A 19991-nucleotide genomic window follows, 5' to 3' on the forward strand; every position below is an offset into this window, starting at 1 on the left:
TAGTGACTGATTTTAATGAATATTGTGATTGTGAAGTAATCGTTTACATTCTCATCTCGTTTTTGTTATCAATAGCTGTCTAAATTGGCATTGTTCTTTCGACTCTTTTTAAGGCATCACTGTGGAATCGGTGCTGTTTGAAGTTCTGCTTGGAGTTCGAGTATTGTGACTGTGATGATAAGTTAGGACCACTCAAAATTATTAAAGTTTTTAATCGTAAAGAGAAAATCGATTCACTTGATCGACATTTAGGACATCCCTAAACGGTAGTGAAGTGATTATTGAGCACGCCATCGCCAGTAAAATGTAAAGCAAAATGGTGGAATAGTTTGCAGAACGTAGTACAAACAAAAAATCGACAAGGAGCAATCCCTAGACGTCTTTAACAACTCTACGATATCCGATAGTTTACGGATTTGGTTCATCACTTGCGTTGATCAGAAATTTAATATTTGTTGTGCTGTGTGATCGGAGATGGATTCAAACGAAGGTTTCGACATGAAATCATGTCGAATATGCTTGTCCACGAAGAAGCCATTGTGCCCACTCTTCAGGTACAAACTGTCCGGTAATTATGCTGAAATGCTTACAGCGATCGCTGATGTAAAGGTGAGGATCTACAAGTACATTGTTTTGATACTGCACTTTATTCGGTGTAATATTAGAAACTAGGCGGTTTGTTCTTTGCGTGATAGTAAAGATTACTCTAACTTCCTATTTAGACATCAACATAACGAATTCTTCGACGTTTTGGCGGGCTTTCTTTGTTTGATAAATAACAACTCCGAAACATAGTAGAATAGTATAACTGTGTGAATAACATAGAATAACCCATGTGTTCTTTATCTTTAACAACAAAAATCTCATTTTACCAGGTAGCATCTAATGATGGCCTACCAGACCGTATTTGCCAGAAATGCTGTACAGCGTTGGAAAAGGCATATCTTCTCAAAACCATTGCTGAAAGGTAGGTTATAAATTGCATTATTGTTATAAGTACCTTATCTTATATTTAAATGCATTAATACATTTGTTACAATTTTTTTTACAGAACTGATAGAAAATTACGAAAAATGCTTGTTAAAATGTCTCAAGCCGTTCCAACTAAGAAGATTGCATTTGATTCATTTACGGATATTAAGAGTGAGATTGGTCCATTGACAGTGAAAGCGGAACCTAAATGGGAGTTAGAAGTAGACTTGAACAGCAGTGTGAAGCCAGTAGAATCAATAGAAGGCAAAGATATAGTAATAGCAAACACAGTAATAAGAAAAGTGGATGGTACTGAAGAACAAAAAGAGGAGTCAAAAAGTGACATTTGCTCCGATAAGGTAGATTTAACATGGTCATCCAATAAATCTAAAACTCAGAGCAGTGATTATGACGTAAGTTTGCATGCTTTGTTTTCATATTTCTAAAGCATTTGTAAGGCACAACATTTAGGGCAGTAAAAATAAAACTACAGTAATTCCCCGCATTACGCCAGGGATGCGTTCCCATCTTTTCTAAAACTTTTATCTTCATCTCCAAACTCAGGGGCGTTTTCCAGAACTCTACTCAATGCTCAAGTCAGGACATGACTATGATTTAAAGCACTAGAAATCATACTCGAGTCCTTGCCATAGAGTCGTATTTCCAGAGCTTGAATTTTCAAGTCTTGACTTGAGCATTGTGTAGAGTTCTGGAATAAGACCCTCAGACTCTTACGCTCTTCTTTATTAGCTAGTGGTGTCATTGTACATAAAAATTATCTTTTTCAATTCACTAGATAACAGGCAGTACCAATGTGATTACAAATTAGAGGCCCTATCAAGAAACAACTACTCGTGACAATGCACTTTTAGTAACTGAGAAGCTACAGGTTCAAATTAACTAAATTAATCAAAAGAGTGCATCATAATTTAGCGCGAATTTTGATAATCGCTTTATGACGAAAAGCGGGCGCAAAGCGGGGTATTACTGTATATCTGTATGTTATAAATTATGAGAACTCCTACACATAATTATTTGCTAAATAGTTTTTTTATTAACTTGTTATGTCACACTGCTGGGCAAAGGTCTCCCCAAAATCCTCCATTGCTCCCTGTCTTTGGTGATCTCCCACCTAGTGTTGTAACTTAAAAAAACAACCAAATGCTTTTTCCACATTTTTGAAAAACAAACATGAAAATAAACAGCGCCCTGGTTTTTTTCTAAATTCGGTTTTTTTTTTTCAGAAAAAGTAAAATGGAATAACTGAAATGAAATAAGCCAGATTGGCGCAATTAAATTATTTTGATTTAAATCAAATGGTTTTTCCAATAAAAATCAGTGATTTAATCAAATGTGTTTAATTTTATTTTGTTTCACAGAAATCAACATAAAATCAGATAATTATATTTTACAGACTAGGATCTTTTACATCTAAAAAATCAATATCATTACTATAATACTTGAACAAACTAGCTTCCCGCTGTTACATTACTACGTTTTATGCAAAAATATAGTTAAACTAAAAACTGAAAAAAAATCATGCTTTACTCGATTATTTTTTTAAATCATGGTTTTTTCCAATCCTGAAAATAAGACACTAACTTTTGTTTTAAGAATATATACAGTGGTGGTCATATAATTAGAAACACTACAAACGGTCCTTGACATTATGTAAGAAACTTCACCGCAATCGTTTTTATTTTGAAATTAAACAATAAATAGGACAACAATAGGTTCAACGATTTATTATTTATTAAAAAAACAATATCAATCCCACTACACAAGTGCAGTTTCAATATTACATTACGGACAAACACTTAAATCAGTTTTAAGGTATAAAGAATAATGGACAACTAATTATAAACAACAACAAAAAAGTGTAAAAAAACAACATTTTTTAATTATTAGCAATTAGTATTTTTATTTACGAAATAGCTACTGTCCCCAGCCTACCAATATTTATAATTAATATTTAGTAGCGTATCATGGGCCTATCCCTTATTTTCAATAACTCTGCAACGACGTGACATTTATTCAATCAATGTCTTACATTTTTCTAGGGGGATTGAATTCCATGCTTCAACAAATGCTTCATATAATTCGTTTTGACTGGTGGTACGTTTGTTTGAGACTTTCTTCTTAACAATATACCACAGATTTTCTATCGGGTTTAAATCCGGACTATGCTGGCCAGTCTCAAACGGATATACGCTGTTCGCTAAGGAAACATTTGACGCTATTGGCCGTGTGTTTAGGATCATTGTCATGCTGAAAGATCCAGGTTACAGGCATATGATCGTCCGAGTAGGGAATCATTGTGTCCTCTAAGATATTTTTGTACTGCCATTGATCCATTGTACCTTCAATCTTCCGAACGGGACCAACTCCACATCCGGAAAAACACTCCCAAACTTTAATGTTTCCACCACCGTGCTTGACTATGCTCCTTGTGTATTTATAATTAAAAGCACTGTTTACAGGACGTCTAACATAGCGCTTTCCATCTGAATTTACCATGTTTATTATCGTTTCATCTGAAAATAAAATTTTTTTCCAGTCTCGTACCGTCCAATTAACATATTTTTTTGCGAATAATAATCGCTTCTCTCGATGTTGCTTGGTAAGAAGCGGTACCTTTCGAGAGGTTCTTCCAAACAATTTAGCTTCCACTAATCTTCGGCGTATCAGTCTTGATGAGACGTTTCTGGGGTCAAAAAAAAAACTTCATTTTTAATCTGGTTTGAGCCTTTAAATGGGTCTTTTTTAGCAACACGAACGATTAGCTTATCTTCTCTGGGAGAGGTTTTTCAAGGAAAATATACTTGTACATTGTGTAAGACTCATTTTATAATTAAAAGTAAGATATGTTTTATTTTTTATGCATTTAATGATTTTTTATTTGAGTGGCTATATTATTGCATGAAGATTGCATGATTATTTATTATTGCATTTATATATTTTTCACGAACATTTGTACGTTGAAGTTAAACTACCTTCAATCATAAGAAGTGTTTCTAATTAAACGACCACCACTGTATATGTAAATATATATAAATCAATTACCATGATAATTATAATAAAAATTTAATCTTCATGTGTGGTGTTACTAGTGTTACTACTGTTACAGATGTTATCCACATTTGTAATGCCATCGAAATTTTCTGTCTTCGTTCGTATCTTCATTTTCTTCATTCAAATCCTTCCAAATAATTTTATATAAGCAGCTTGCTAATCATTCTATGTAAATGTTGCTATGTGAGGGATATGTGCAATGTGGAAAAAAATATTGATATCGCTGTTAGATAAATAAGTAAGCAGTGGTTTTATCAGTGATAATCAAAGTAGCGATGCAACAGCAATCGATACATTTTTTAAAAAAGGTAAAATGTTAGAATCCCCGCATTTTGCCTACATAGCGTCAATCCCATAAAATGCCCAATCGAGTTGAAATTCCCCGCAATGTGGGGAATTCGCCACAAATTGACAACACTTTGAGTATTGCCCATTTATTTTGAGCAATTTATCTATCAAGAATAATATTAACAACAAAAGAGGAAATGTAGTAAAAAAATACATTTGTCATATTGTCATATTTATATTTTCATACTTTAAAAAAAACGTACTCCAGAAAAAAAACAGTTTTTTTCCATGTATTTTTTCATTGTTTGTTTTTCACCTCAAAAAAAAACGGATTTTTAACGACACTACTCCCACCACTCCCATCAATGATCATCCCGCCGACGCCTTTTAGGCGAACACACCATCTCTAAACCATCCTAGCGGGCACCCAAGGATGGAAAGAGCTAGTTTTATAATAGTTATTACAATAGTTTTGTATATAAAATAAATTTCTTGAAAGTTTGAAAACTATTCAACTAATTTACAAATTGAATTATTATTTGAAATTATTGCAGGAACAAATTGATTAATTTCTGTGGTAATAATATGAAACATGAATACTATTTCATTTATTGGACAATTTTTTTACAGACTGAATATTTAGATGATGATTTATTTCAAGATGATGGCAATGACTCTGATTATGAACCCTTATCAGAAAAACAACAAAGAAGTGCCAAGTTTAAAAAGCCTAAATTGTCAGACATTAAAGTTTTCAAAGGCAAAAAAACAGTTGTCAGAAAAGTTAAAATCCTAAGCCAAATTAAAACTGAAAAGGAAGGAAGGGAAAAAAGTGAAGGGAGAACTAAATCTACCACTATTACTTGTTGTAAGTATAAAATTTATCTATATATTCAATATTTCTGATTTACACAGAGTTAACTATTATGATTTACACAGACTCAAGAATCAAGCAAATAAATAATATAAAAATGTGCTTCCTATCATATTGATGGCATACACTATAATGCTTGCCATCATGGTGAAAGAGTTTGCGAATTGGTGCCCAGGGTGTACCAGACATATACAAAAGGAATGGTACATTGCACGAGAGTATCCTTTTATGTACCCCAAAAAATGTTATCTAAAATATAAACAAAATTTTTTCAGATCCTATAATGAAAAATGGTTCCAGAGGTCCACCAATCTTGCTAAAGAGACCCAAAGATGCAACAATACTAAAAGTACATCCTAATTACAAGAAACCAGGTCCTTCTGGAGATGGGAAACCCAAAGACAAGTCTGTACGTGTAGTCAGAACTGCTAAACCTGTTGTGAAGCAGAGAGAGAAACTTGTGTGCCCCATTTGCGGCATACTTACATATACTCTTGGCAACCATATTGCTACCCATCAGGGTAAGTGACTTTATGTGTTTAATACATTGACTTGCAATTATATGGACTCGGGTCCGCGCTAAAAAGTGTCCGAACTTATAGGGCGTTAAAATCGTATACAGAGCGTCATTCACGCTTTAGTCTTCGTTTGTTCGACTGACAGCGCGCTTGTCAATGATGCCTTATTGTGTAGTAAAACCTTGTAAAAATTACTCAACTAAAATGAAAAAAACAAGATGGTATATCATATTTTCAGTAAGTACTACATTGTGTTATCATAGTTATCATTTAAAAGTGTTATTTTATGTACTAGTATATATAGTATTTAATTTATATTTAAATTAATCGTAAATATAAATTACAAAAGCAATCAAAATAATCAAATAGTTAACTGTCTCTTTCCGACTCATAGCTTGCGTAAAAGACTGAACGAGACCCAACACGTCAATTTCAATTGTTTCAAACACAAGCGTTTAAAATATTTAGAACATAAATTTCATAGAGTCGATTTCATGCTAATGTTATTATTAAAATATTTTTTAATACATGTTAGTAATACTTTCAAATAGTGTTGTACTCTTTCTATGGCTTGGGGTTACGAATCAGAATACCGAAAATACATTTGCCCGAAATAACGTTTGCATGAATTTCCATGATCCCGAAAGTATTTTTTTAGGTTTTTTTTTAGAATATTACAAAACAAACCTAAGCTAACTTAGTCTTTTCTTTGTAATAAGAATCCAAAACTTCCTAAAGCATAACGGTTTTATTATGAATCGGTTTTCAGGATTATGAAAATTTGGCTTTACGTTGAATTTGAATTTAAAAAAATCGAAATGTGATCGAAAAAATGGCATAAGTAAATAAATGTATTTATTTCAGTTTTCCTCGAGATTCTATACTTGCTAACACTTTATTACTTGTACTTTGTTAACATTTTATCCCGAAAATGTACAAATTTGTTTGCTCGGCTCATTTCAGACTATCGGATATGTACATAACCAGCAAAGGCTTACGAAAATTTAAAAAAACAGCTTGCCAACATTGCTAGTAAGAACTGGTTTTTGGTGCCTAGGCATTATATTAAATTTATATTAAAGCTTTCGTATGTGATTACATCAATGAGTGAACTGTGCATAGGAAGGAGAGAATACAGGAATATATCCAGTAAACATAGCTTGAACTTAAGGAGAAAGTGACAAGTATTAACAGAGAACATCTTACACCGCCAAAATGCATTAATAATCAAAAGTTGGATGAATGACAAAATATACCAACTTAAGAAACAAAGAAGGTAATTTCAGCAGACTGACACTGCATATTAAATAGGATTTTTTTTAAAGTTTAAGCAATTTGTAGCTTTCACATGCAAACAATGTATAATAATACAAATAGTACAACCTTGATAGCCTAACGGTTTGCACTGTGGGCACTGGATGAAAAGTTCCCGGGTTCGATACCGGTAGGATCAATTTAACAAATTAACTTTTGTAAATGGTTCTGGTGTTGGTATTCTATTGTAAGACAATCACCTGGTCTGAAACTAGAAAAAAAAAAAAAACTAGGGATCTCTCTGTACATACTCCCCATGAGTATCAGAGCCACAGAATCCCAGAGCAGAACCAATTTACAAAAGTTCATTTCCCAAATTAGTTCTACCGGGAATCGAACCTGGGACCAAGAACGTTGAAATTTATTTCGCGGCACAACTCAGAATACCCAGGCCAATACAACTTTCGAAAAGTTCACATTTAGTTTTATAGTTGATTGAGCTGATTTTTTACGGTTTTAAAAAAAAATCTCGAATAACTCGAGAAATCGGGTACGAGAATTCTCGAAACTCAAGAAAAAAATCAGACACCCTCGTAATGAATGGCATTGTATAAAATTCAACATTTACATATAAAATTTATTTATAAATCATAAAGGCTACTCCATTATACCTGTGTTCAAGTACTTTTCACTAGAAGCTACATATGGTGCATTTTGGTAAGTTTCCAGTAGAAGCTGAATATGGTGTTTTTTTGCGCCTTTCAATTTATGCAAGCAAAATTAGACAGTACTGTGATGACATTACAATTTAAATTCAACGTTTTAGCTTTTTCATATTCCTTTACATGTCACTACGTTTAAATAGGTTGACTTGGGACATTTTTTTCGTGGTTTTTGTATTAGACCCGTCGTCCATTTATTTGTAAGTCAATGATTTAATATTATATTTTTCCATTATTTAAGGTAAAGTACTTTAAAATTAATACCACTTTGTAGCATTTTTGTGTCAATCAGAAATGCCTTTGTCATTATCAAAAGAAGTGCATACAGCTTTTGGATATTGAGATCACAAAAGTCTGAACATAGCCCCGCACTAGGGAAACCCTGTGTCGCGGGTGCCATGGACACACACATAGACAACCACAAATTACACTCAAACTCACGAGAGAAATAATTGTAGGCCATACAACTATTTCTCCCGGCCCGGGAATCGAACCTGGGACCTCTGCGTGGCAGTCCGGCATGGTAACCGTTCGGCCACGGAGGCAGTTAAATAAAAGTTCATTATTAAAATATTGTCTTTATTTTGTATTCCATTGAAAATTTATGTGTCAATTCACAAGTATCACAAGGCAGATTTTAAGGGTCGTATTCCAGAACTCTACTCGATGCTCAAGTCGGGACTTGAGCAGACTTGAGTATGATTTCAAGCACTGTAAATACGACTCTAATGGCAAGGACTTGAGTATGATTTTCATTGCTTTAAATCATACTCAAGTCCTGACTTGAGCATTGAGTAGAATTCTGGAATACGATCCTCAGGGTGGTTTATTCTTCATTAAAGTTATCAAGTACCCTGTTACAGAGGCCAGGAAGTAAAGTATTCCCGGACGCGTATGTGTTATATTATACCTGTCAGGCAAACCTCGTTCCCGCCGAGTGCTTTTCTCAAGCAATATGAGGAAATACAAAAATATAGAAATAAAAAAAACTTGAAACTACATTTGTTTATTTTACCGCCTTTTTTTAAAAGCATGTGGTGCAGATATATTCGTGCAGTTAAACGCAAAATAAGTAATACCAAGACAATATTTTTCCAAGCATGTTTGAGAAAAAATACCTTTACCTCCAGACTGACATATATTCCATATTTTTAATAATAATAATAATAATAATTTATTTATTTTCTCTCAACATACAAGGTGAATAGTTTAAACAAAAGATGCTTACTGACTAATGAGTTTAATATTAAACCTTATTTGCGAGAGACTGGTGCCTGAGATAGGCATAAAGATACCTGTAATACAGGTCACCAGGATCCCCGTTTCGCGGATTATAATAAATTAGACTAAACTCTTAATTATGAAAATTAGACAAGTAAAATATAACTTTGCTAAAAATAGGTTAGAGTACATGTATATACATACATACATACATACATACATACATACATACATACATACATACTTATGTGTAGAATACTTTTACAACATGTCTTTATTTTTTGTCTTTATGTCTACAGAAAAGAAGAAGTTTAACTGCTCGCAATGTTCGCGGACATTCTCGCAAAAAGGCAATCTTATGGCTCATATGAAACAGCACACTGGGATCAAGGACTTTATTTGTGACATTTGTGGTGCTGGGTTCTATAGCCAGAAATCTCTAGTCAGGTAATTCATGTGGCTGTAGTCTTAAACAGAATGCATTATGGGAAAACATAGATTATGAGCATGAAATTAGTAATAAATAATAAGTAGGTTAAAACATAGGTCATACAAGAAAAATAATTATCAAGGTTATGGCATACTCGTTAGTCATTAATGTTTCGTCCATAAAAACAAAAAGCTCGATTTATATGGGAACACGTCCCTTCGTCTTTGATGGGGAGTAATGCAAAAAGTAGAGATGAAACGGATATCCGGTATCCGACCTACCCGGCCAATTTTTACTATCCAGCCGGATACCGGATAGTAGAACAAGTCCAGCCGGATACCGGATATTTAAAACTGAGGAAAATTCGTAGTTAGTACGTCACATAAAATTATTTATTGATTAAAGATGATGAGATTGAATACAACAGCAACTACAGGATTGTTAATAATCTGTACTGTACAAAACACTATGAAGTTAGATAATGTTATCTGTAAATTTAGTACTCGAATTTCAATAAAGGCAAATTATGGTGGAGGAAGACTAATTATACAGCATTAAATGGTAAAAGTTGGTTCTATTTATTTTCATAAACAAGACCAGTTTCAAAGGATGGTTTTTTTTTTCATTATAAAACTATCTTGCAATTTTGTTAATTATTAAGAACTACTTGTTATTGCCAGACGACCAAATGAAAGGATCGCGATCACGATTGACTTGCTCTGTCTTTAAATACAATGTGTGCCTACAATAATAGAACGTGTAAGTGGATTAATTTTTTTTGGCAAATCTGTATCAAGGCTTAGAATTAGAATACAAATCAATGAAATCAAATTGAAACAAAATAATAACGGACGTATCAAGTGCTAGGCATATACTTATAACTACAAAAAATTTTAATATAGCTATGGCTATTTTAAATTTTTATATTTTTTGAATTATGTAATTACTTTTTTTCCTTCTCCATCGCGAGAAATTTGCATTTGGCACAACAAACAAACAGCACTGATATTAAAATGTAATATATTAAAATATTGCCGAATTTGTGATTATTTTTCACTGTTAACATTTATCTTTTTGTATTATCGAATAAATAAATCGTTTTTATAAAAACCAAGTGACTTCAACAAATCAAATGGTCAATGTGAAAGTGCAATCAGTCACTAATCAATCAATCACGGTATTGCGCACTGTAAACCGGTCGCGACATATTTACAGCAGTGGGTCAGATATCCGGCAGCCGGATATCCGGTTGTCCGACTTAGGTGCTTAGGTTTCATCTCTAGCAAAAGGCATCCTATATTAATCGTATTTTGCTTGATTGCAGTAGTATGTGATTGTAGTTGATTAGTGTGTCTTGACCCTTACGCCTATTTGTACCTATTAATAATAATAATATTATTAATGATTGATCATTTTCAAACTGGCGTCATTTCCATAATATAAGTATTTGTTAATATATAGTAAGTCCTTGTTAAAAATTTGTATTTGTAAAATTGGGGAAAAGTTTCCCTTTATTGTTAATTTGTATTTTAAACATTTAACAATAAAAATGAAAGGTGGCTTGAATTATGCGTCCGGAAATGTAGTCATGTTACGAAACGCATTCTAATTGGTAATATTTTTTCTTTCAGGCACAACCTGATCCATAAAGGCGAAAGACCTTTCGCATGCAACTTGTGCACTAAGAAATTCATTGCTGTAAGTGTAGCATTTATTACTCTACTAGGCTGTTACAAACAAATATATATAGAAATATATAGTACCTACTATATAATTATAGCTTTCAACCTATTAAAAAATATCTAAATAAAAGATATAGTGAAAGCGAAGCCCATGTCAAGGGCATTGCAAAATAAGTTGAAATTGTATTTCAGCGGTGCGATCTGAACCGCCACCTGCGGATACACTCGGGTTACAAACCTTTCAAGTGCGGGACTTGCACGATGTCGTTCAACGCCAAGCATCAGTTGCAAAACCACGAGCGAATGCACACCGGAGAGCGGCCCTACACATGCCAGGTGCGTCCACGTTCACTCTCTGTATCACATTGCAGAACCAGTCGCTCCGGCGTCACATGAGAATTCACACGGGGGACAAACGGTTCGTCTGCGACATCTGCAATAAGGGCTTTACACAAAGCCACCACCTGCAGAACCATACGCTCGTTCACACTGGCGATAAGCCGTTCACGTGCGAGGTCAGTCCCATCCCACACTTATTTAAAAAGAATATCCAATGCAAAACTCCTCTACGTATAATCATATAGTCTGCTAATCCTTAAAATTTCCACACAACAGAAAACAAAAATCAAGGTGATAAAATCTTTTACAGGTATGCAATGTTGCATTCAGCTACAAGGTGAATTTAAACAATCACGTATTCAAAGTGCATGGTATCAATTTGAAGTTCAAATCTATCCACATAGTGACGGAGGATATTCTACGTCGCGAAATGGGTATGGCAAACGAGACACGCATGGCAATAATGCAAATCGCACCACAAATGTCCGAGGTACCTCCACCTGCTGCCCATGAGACTGTACATCATACTTCAGAATACAATTAAACTTACATAATTGTGAATAGCGTTTTTTAAAGCAAACATTTAGTACGACAATGATATTGATTAAATTGCGGACTTTACTAAATTCCTTGTTTACAAATATAACTGTGGGGCCTACTATGAGCTTAAATTGAATTACCTGTGAAATTCATATTACGACTTCACAAAAACAGGGCAGGTAAATTAATTTTAAAAAATACGTGCACATTTGACCTCCATCTCACCTGATGGATAGTGACCATGAGGTCAACGATGAAGCATGCACACTTAAATCATAGCAAAGCACTTTGACCGTTCAATCTCATAGTCAAATCGGATCGTGACGGGTCATTTATATTTTATCGTGTAATGCAAACTGGTCTCAGCTGTCAAAATAAGCAATTCCAAAAAGATACACGCATTTTTTGAAAAAATTATTTTTTCTATCCTCTAAGTGAAAAATGGAAGGTTTTGTGTTTATTGGTTTCACAAGATGTCGTTTTTAGTTTGATTACATTTACTGGTTCTTAATTTTTTACATCGTATCGTATATAACCAGAAATAGAGACGAAATGTCATTTAATTTGTTTGAAAACTATTCTGCCATATCATTACGGTGACAACTGCGCTCCGATTGGCCAGCCCGAATTCGAAACAGTTGACGGATGTCGTCAATTGTTTCACTTTAAATCGACCAGTTTAACTTGAGCTTTGCTATAATGGGCGAAAATTGAAAATTACATATTCAATATTTAATTACCGGTGAAATGTGATCCCGTTTGTTTTGTAATTAGATGTTTTGCTGTTTTTCCCACATCACCGAATGGAACAGCCCCCCATTGTTAGAGATATTATCTTTATTACAATAACTTATTATTACTTTATATTTTTGGAATACACACAAGCTAGTTGTTGGCGCTGTACTATTTGAGCTTTCTAATTTGTGATTTCAGTGCAAACGAGACTTGATATTTAAAAGTGATATAAGACCCGATGCCTGATGCGTTGCCAGGGATGGATGGCCCTTATTTCGTCTCTATTTCTGGTTATATACTCATGATTCTTTATTATCTTTTTGAATTTTATTGGCTTCATGTAGATTGCGCTACGTTATTTTAAATAGCGCCAAATTTGAATTCGGCTTTTTTTTTGTTTTGTTTCTGGCACTTCGCGGAATTATATATTGAATAAAAATGTAAGAATACAAGATGCGTTCGATTTCTATTACCAAATTATAAACGCAATACAATAATATCAATGATGTTGTCAAGACACGATATTTAATTTTGTCTTACGACAAATTGTAAAGTATGCTTGAAAAGTTGCAGATATCGTAAAATAGAGTATTTTGAATCAATAATAATATTGTTTTATGTAACAGCGTTTCCCTTTTCGAACACAATCGGTTAACACCCCTAACGCTCCCAGGGTAGTATAGCTCTCTATATTTCAATATTATGATTCATTGTATCAATCTCGCTCTTTAGGTGACGGTATTAGCAGGCCAGAGACAATAATTAATGTTTAAAAAGTGAAACTCATTAAGTCATCATCTTGCCCTGCAGGCGCCGTTCAACTTTGTTCAAGTCATGATACGAATTTAAATAAATCAATTTTACCACGTAAATTGAACTGCATGGAACCTAACCTATCTGGTTCTTTTGAAGCTCATAGCAGGCCCCCAGGGCCAATCTCCTAAGTTGGAGACTTACAATGGTCTCACATCTATCTACGAATGGACTTTAAGAAGCTGATATGGAAGCATTTACTTTACAATTGTGAAATGGTTTAAGTTCCTTTGACATGGAAAACAAAATTGAGAGAGAGATCCGCGTCTAGCAATGGGTTGGCGATTATGATGATGAAGAAAATTGTGCAAAATCGTGATTATGTATGAGGATCTATCTATTCAAAATTGAAAAACATTTTAGTAGAATATCAGAATTTATTGTCCGTAGCGTGTTGGTAATGAGATAAAATGAGTCTTATTTTCGTTTGATTGTTCTTTCTTATTCATTGGGAATAAGGAATTTTGTAGATAGTGCGACTGCAGTATTAGGGTTTTAAAAGAGTACAATTGTACTCTTTAAATTTATCAGCTGAAATTTCTTTCCGAAGTGTCAGTCTTTGGAGCAAGTATTATTGTTTTTCAATAACACTCATGTAATATGTATCGTAGGTAATTCGTTTAATTTGTTGAAACATGTCTATATTTACTTTGATTTTAATTTATTATGTACGATTTCACTTTCATTCACATATATGTTACTTATGCATTTGCTATGTTGTCATAATAAATTAATTGCCTTAATACTACGTCTCCGTTATTATCTTGTCATAATGTACATACATATTTGTTAGTATTAATTTTAGAATAAAATTCTTCCTATAATTAATAATTGAGTTTTACATTACATACATTTAGTGTTCTCCATGCGGAGTTCAATATCTTATACGAAATGAAACTATTTTTTCGGATCTAAATGGCGTATTTGTATTTTTTCAAACAAACCAACGTTTCGGGGTTTCGTCACGGCTGACTCCACGTAAAGGGTTCGAAACGTTGGTTTCTTTGAAGAAACAAATTTTCGCCATTCAGATTCTAAGAAATGTTTAATTTCCTATGTGTAACAATCTGAAAACCTAAGAACTCGATCATATGTACAATGAATACGCATGTTCAAACCAAACTATGCTAAATAGAATTTTTCTATAATACACAATAAATAGAGCACAATACATAATTGATAAAAACTAATTGCTTAATTAAGTTCGGAGCCTCCAACAATACAGGAGCAGCCAGTAGTGATTTTCTCTTTGAGCGCAACCCAGAGGGTGAAATCATCCGGGAGCTTGTCATCACCCTTCTCATTTGATCTTGTCTTTTTTTTCAAAACAATTACCTGCAAAACAACTTAGTGTTCACAACATTCACCCTTCAAGAAGAAACTGAGGTACGGTTAGCATCATAATTATATGGAGACAGTTCAGATTTTAAAATAATTGAATTTCGTTTAAAAACAAATGACAGTGCACTAGCTTTATAAAAAACTTTTATAAGTTAAATTTTTATCCAATGTTCAGATATTTTTGAACTCATACTACCTAAAAATTTGGTTATTTAAAAGTCTACATTCTATTTAATCTTTATTTAATTTCTACAGCTCTCGAGTTTGTCTAGTAATATTTCAATGTACTTACATTGTAGTAGGTTCGTTTGCAACGGTAGCCAGTTGAACACATAGTGTCGTTGCATTGCGTTGTCTTCAGAGTCGAAGGATATACGCTAGTTCCATATTTTTCTATGAGGTTTATTTCTTTACTCTGAGTATAAAACAGATTTTTTATTATTATAACTTACTATCGATTACGCTATGAAATTTATTCAAAAGTGTAGCTTACTATCAGGCGCACAACTTGTTCGTCGCGTCACTTGAAGTAATAATAAAAAAACTTACGTGAGACTCGCAACTGCACGGCGGTAGACCCATAATTTCCCTCTGTAACATAAATGGTTACTACTATAAGTAATAGTATTCTAATTTTGATCATTGCATTGGTAGGTCAATGAACTTACGTCATCATATTTGCTCCTAACATTTCCTCTTTTCCTGGTTCTGGTTTCGACGGAATTATCTAATAATATAATGTCATTTCTGATCATATTTGCATAATCCACTATCAAAGCAGGCAATTCTTCAGGGTTTGGATCAGGGTCTAACGGTTCAGTAACATAAGCAGGTCCTGTGTTCTCCATACCACCAGACATTTCCTCGTCACGATCTCTCTGAAATACATAATTCTGCCTTGTGTGGGTCCTAGTTCTTTGATTTTCGATCATAAATTCATCTGCATCTGGTAATTTCCTCATCGCTACCACTTTCGGTGTAAATATTTGGATGATGAGTAAGAAACTGGAACATGCTGTGACTATTGTTAGAGATCCACTTAACTGAAACAACGTAACGTTATATTTGTACGAGAAATCTTTTGCAAAGGGAATGTAACGAACGGAAATCCTAAATATACACAAATATATACATAAATGTACACAGAAACTAGTTTTTTTCTTTACGTAGATACATATATCGATGTTTAACAGTGGCAACAATGCCAAAATAAATAACGGATGAAATCATGTAGCGGTAAAAAAAGGCTTACCATATGCAACATTATGAAGATTCCGAGAACTTAGGATGTTTAATTTTTCGGTCGTATGTGTCTACATATAAGAACCCACGCACATATATACAAATACATACATTACACACTTTGTCATTATATTACACTACTATAGCAAAATAAGTTTAATACAAGTGGAAGGCATTGATGGGTTTCCCCATGATGTAAGTTAAAAATTTTGATAATTTTAAATAAAGATATAGAAAACAGTTCTTACCATGGCTGCGACCGCTTCTCACCGGTTTCACAGGATAACTGAATGAAGACAGATTTTTCCTATACCTTTTATACAAGATTTGATTGGCAGGTTATAGAAAGGGTCCATTAGTTAGTAACAAACACCGTACACTGAATGGGGCGTCGTCGGTAAGTTGATGGGTTTTCCACGTGTTTTCATGGGCGTGGGGAGATGTAATTTGATCCGGCGTAAGTATGTAGGTACTTTTAATACAATAAGCTATGGGATTAGAGAACAAGTACCACGAAAATCCTTATAACTTTTGTTTTACAAATACTGAAATTCCTGCAAGAAAACAAAATGAATTAGTATATCCCGAAAAGCATTTTAGCTGATTATTACATTGTATAAGCCTCTTATATTTGTTAACGTGTATAATTTGTTATAAAAACTAAGTTGTAGCTCTTATTCCCGCTAGCGCTTCTATTATGGACGCTATTATACCAAGTTAGCTATTATTTGAAGAGACGCCATATAACTCTGACAGGATGTAACAATGGCTTTTCTGTCAATGTGGAATTAACTCCCTAATGGATTAGAAGATGTCTTTGTTCGGTGCTAATAAATTATGGAGCTGAGTTATTCTTGAAGAGCTTGCGATTTGTTGCAAACATTATGATAAAAGTCAACAATTTGTGTAGGAAATTAAAGATAAATGAGGTGTGCACTTAAGTATAGACCAGAGTCTCTGGAATATTGATGCAATATTACATACTTATGTCCAAATTAGTTATGAACTTCTTTAAATAAACAGGGGGACAATATTAGAGAACGCAAAAAAGTAGATATTAGTGGTAAAAGATGGGTAAAAGCTTGGTAAAAGTATGAAATGTCTAACCGTAGATCTAGCCACTTTGAAATGGAATAAAGATTTTTTAGTATATAGCATGCTGATTTAAATAAAATATTAAGTGTTCTTAAATTTAAAAAATAAAATTTTGATGTTATTCGTATATAGGTACAGTGTTTTTTTAAAATCGGGTAGTATGGGATAATCCGAAACCATAGAAGATACAAGGAAATTGAACTTTTAAGTATTTTTTTATAAAAACAATTTTAGCATAGTAAATTTTTTGGTTGTCCATAAAAATGTTTTTTTCAATTTTTTTTACTGCTGATCGACTCACTTTTATGTAAGGTTCTTTTTATTGTATGAGATGTAATAAATCGAGACAGCAGAAGAAAAAAAATTATCAATTTATAAAATCATTCTTATAAGAAGCTGAGTCTATCAGCATTAAAATTGTATGAAAAACATTTTATGTTTGACCAACTTGTGCTGTCTCGATTTATTTCGTCCCATACAATCAAATGATCCTTACATAAAAGTTAGTCGATCAGCACTAAAAAATTTTGATCAATTTCATTGACAACTCCGCTTGGCCAAAAATTGACTATGGCAAAATTGTTTTTATGAAAAACGACTCAATGGTTCCTAAGACAGTTTCCTTGTATCTTCCATGGTTTCGGATTTTCCCATATTGTCGAATTAAAAAAAATTGTTATTTAATATTCCCTTTACTTCATTTCGAGTTCGATTTGAAATCAGGCATTGGTAGTGCTAAGATTCACGAATTTTAACACGTAATTTTTGAATACGTGTTTTGATATGGCACTCATGCAACGTAAACGATTTGAAACATTGACGACGTGTATGTACGCGACGCGTATTCATACATGTACTATATTAAATGTTTAGATTAAATCTTAGAGGATTAAATGAATGTTATTTTGTGTCTAAAACTATTTTTTGTCTGAATTTTCCTATATACAATAGAATGGCAATTTCATACTTCAACCTCTATTACTTACGGTTTTGTAAGTATTTTTGGTAGTTTTCTTTTAAAATGAAGGTTTCTTTAGGGCGTGAAACGGGACCCCGCGCCGGGATCCCCTGGTGCGTGCACGCGACGGGATTCATTGACCCGCCGCGTGCACCCGTCTCCCCGTCGCGGTGTCCCGTGCCGCAAGTACTACCCATGTAGGTAGGTACTACCTTGACCGTGCAAAGTCGTGTCATAATGGATTATTTCTCTTTTATTATCTGGTAAAACCACGACTACACCACCCTGTACAGAAACAATATAGTTACGTAACAAAAACTATTATACACACTATTTGAAAATAATAAAAAAATAAGTTACAACATTTTACAGCAGAACTAAATTTATATAAACAGTAGACTTTAATTCTTTAATCAATAGTAACTAAATATCGGTGGCATAGCGATTTAGAAACAACTTTAAGCATTGGTAACACGACTGTACTGGGCGTAGGCTACTTTTGTTTTTTGCAAAAACAAACCTGTCTTGTGTTGTAAAAATGTTTTAGGTATGTACCAAGAGCAATTCCATGCAGTCTAATAGGATCTGATCTAGGAATATTCCATGTAACTACTTTTTTGCGTCTGTTGTTTAGTTTCTAGTTTAATAAAAAGCAAAATCCCTTCGGCCGTCATGATAACTATGCGTGTATTCAGTTTTGAATGTGTGTTTTTCTCACAGGGAAAATTATCTAAAAATGATTTTTCTTTATTTGTAACCAGCTGCCAGCAAAGAAATATAAAATCAAACTTAGATGTTATTAAGCAGTTATAATTAAAGAGAAATTTTTCTTTATGCGTACCGACAAAATTTTGCGCTAAACATTAACACAGTACTTCTCACTATAATTTTTCAAATTAAAACGATATACACAAAACACACCGTAAATTCTCGTCCACAAAATTATGTCCAAATATTGAAAATGAAAAGTGAACAAAATTACTTGGAATGACGCTTTTCAGCTGCCTACACTCGAGAGTCCATCAAGCTTCACACTTCAGAATTTGGATTGTTTTTATTTATTTATAAGCGGCATAGAGATGAAATTAAATCTTCAGTGTCACGCTTGACGTGTTCTTAATCCTGTACCTACCTGGCGAAGCGCTCAGAGTTGTCGAAATATTCCGCCACTTACGGAAACGGCACAAGACATTGTACTAATGGAATAGTATATTTATGTGTGTACCTAGTAGGTACGTTAACAACTGTCTTGTACTGAGAATCTGATGAATGGGAATTCCCTTTAACGTTCGGTTATCAAGTGAATGTTATTTATCGTAATATGATAATAAGATATGATATTGACGGTTAAAAGGCAAAACAGGCTAAGCGAAGCCTAGGTCGATAATGAGTTTTATTCATAAGTACTTATTTAAAAACAAGATTTTTAGACCTTCTACTAAATATTGACAATTTTTGCTCGCTTCGTTTCGTACCATTTTTGTATCAACTTAATTCATATAACGTGACTACACTACTTTAAAAAAATCAAGTGCTTGTGGTTGATATGTACTCTGCTGTGTTTTTTCAGCGGTACACACTGAAGTTGATTCACTTTAGAGTCTATGCACATGGCATATTTTTTACGTGTGGACGACGACACGTAGATAACGCGATTCAAACGAGATTCAGGCGCAGCCAGTAAACTTTTGCATAAAAATACGCATATTTTACATAATGTACATAGGCTCTTACTTCTTTTTTAATAAGATGACAATTGAGACCGTTTTCCGCATAGATATAGTATATAATGGTTTTCCGTACACGATGCATAGTTTTTTTTTATAACTGGTGTTGAAATCTTTTATACAGACATCGAGTATGTAACCAGAAATTTCTTTTATTTTTTTCCATCC

The 19991-nt window shown here is 33.5% G+C and overlaps 2 protein-coding genes across 6 annotated transcripts; one reads left to right on the forward strand and one right to left on the reverse strand.

The window, feature by feature from the left end:
• The first annotated feature begins 262 nt into the window (after positions 1-262).
• On the forward strand, positions 263-12513 carry LOC113236593 (zinc finger protein 879-like). Of its 3 annotated transcripts, none has more exons than XR_003310973.1 (9): positions 263-609; positions 876-967; positions 1052-1385; positions 4963-5200; positions 5482-5727; positions 9221-9368; positions 10983-11049; positions 11226-11548; positions 11683-11824. XR_003310973.1 is itself a non-coding variant. In XM_026472736.1 (9 exons), the coding sequence occupies exons 1-9, from the start codon at positions 475-477 to the stop codon at positions 11914-11916; spliced, it is 1638 nt and encodes a 545-aa protein (XP_026328521.1). In that variant the 5' UTR covers positions 263-474; the 3' UTR covers positions 11917-12513. The 3 variants fall into 3 exon arrangements, 2 of the variants coding, with proteins under 2 accessions (XP_026328521.1, XP_026328520.1); XM_026472736.1 differs by having other exon boundaries at positions 11405-11548; positions 11683-12513; XM_026472735.1 differs by having other exon boundaries at positions 268-609; positions 11226-11369; positions 11683-12511.
• Positions 12514-14603: 2090 nt separating this feature from the next.
• LOC113236465 (prothoracicotropic hormone-like) lies at positions 14604-19346 on the reverse strand. Of its 3 annotated transcripts, none has more exons than XM_026472546.1 (6): positions 19229-19346; positions 16292-16597; positions 15470-15844; positions 15351-15392; positions 15094-15216; positions 14604-14795 (listed from the first exon to the last, which is right to left on the reverse strand). In XM_026472546.1, exons 2-6 carry the CDS (start codon positions 16292-16294, stop codon positions 14655-14657), a joined length of 684 nt encoding a protein of 227 aa, XP_026328331.1. In that variant the 5' UTR covers positions 16295-16597; positions 19229-19346; the 3' UTR covers positions 14604-14654. The 3 variants fall into 3 exon arrangements, with proteins under 3 accessions (XP_026328331.1, XP_026328329.1, XP_026328330.1); XM_026472544.1 differs by lacking the exon at positions 19229-19346 and adding an exon at positions 19079-19172; XM_026472545.1 differs by lacking the exon at positions 19229-19346 and adding an exon at positions 18125-18222.
• Between the last annotated feature and the right edge of the window lie 645 nt (positions 19347-19991).

This window comes from Hyposmocoma kahamanoa, unplaced genomic scaffold (genome assembly GCF_003589595.1).
Source record: "Hyposmocoma kahamanoa isolate Upper Pololo Valley unplaced genomic scaffold, ASM358959v1 92, whole genome shotgun sequence".
Classification (NCBI taxonomy): domain Eukaryota; kingdom Metazoa; phylum Arthropoda; class Insecta; order Lepidoptera; family Cosmopterigidae; genus Hyposmocoma; species Hyposmocoma kahamanoa.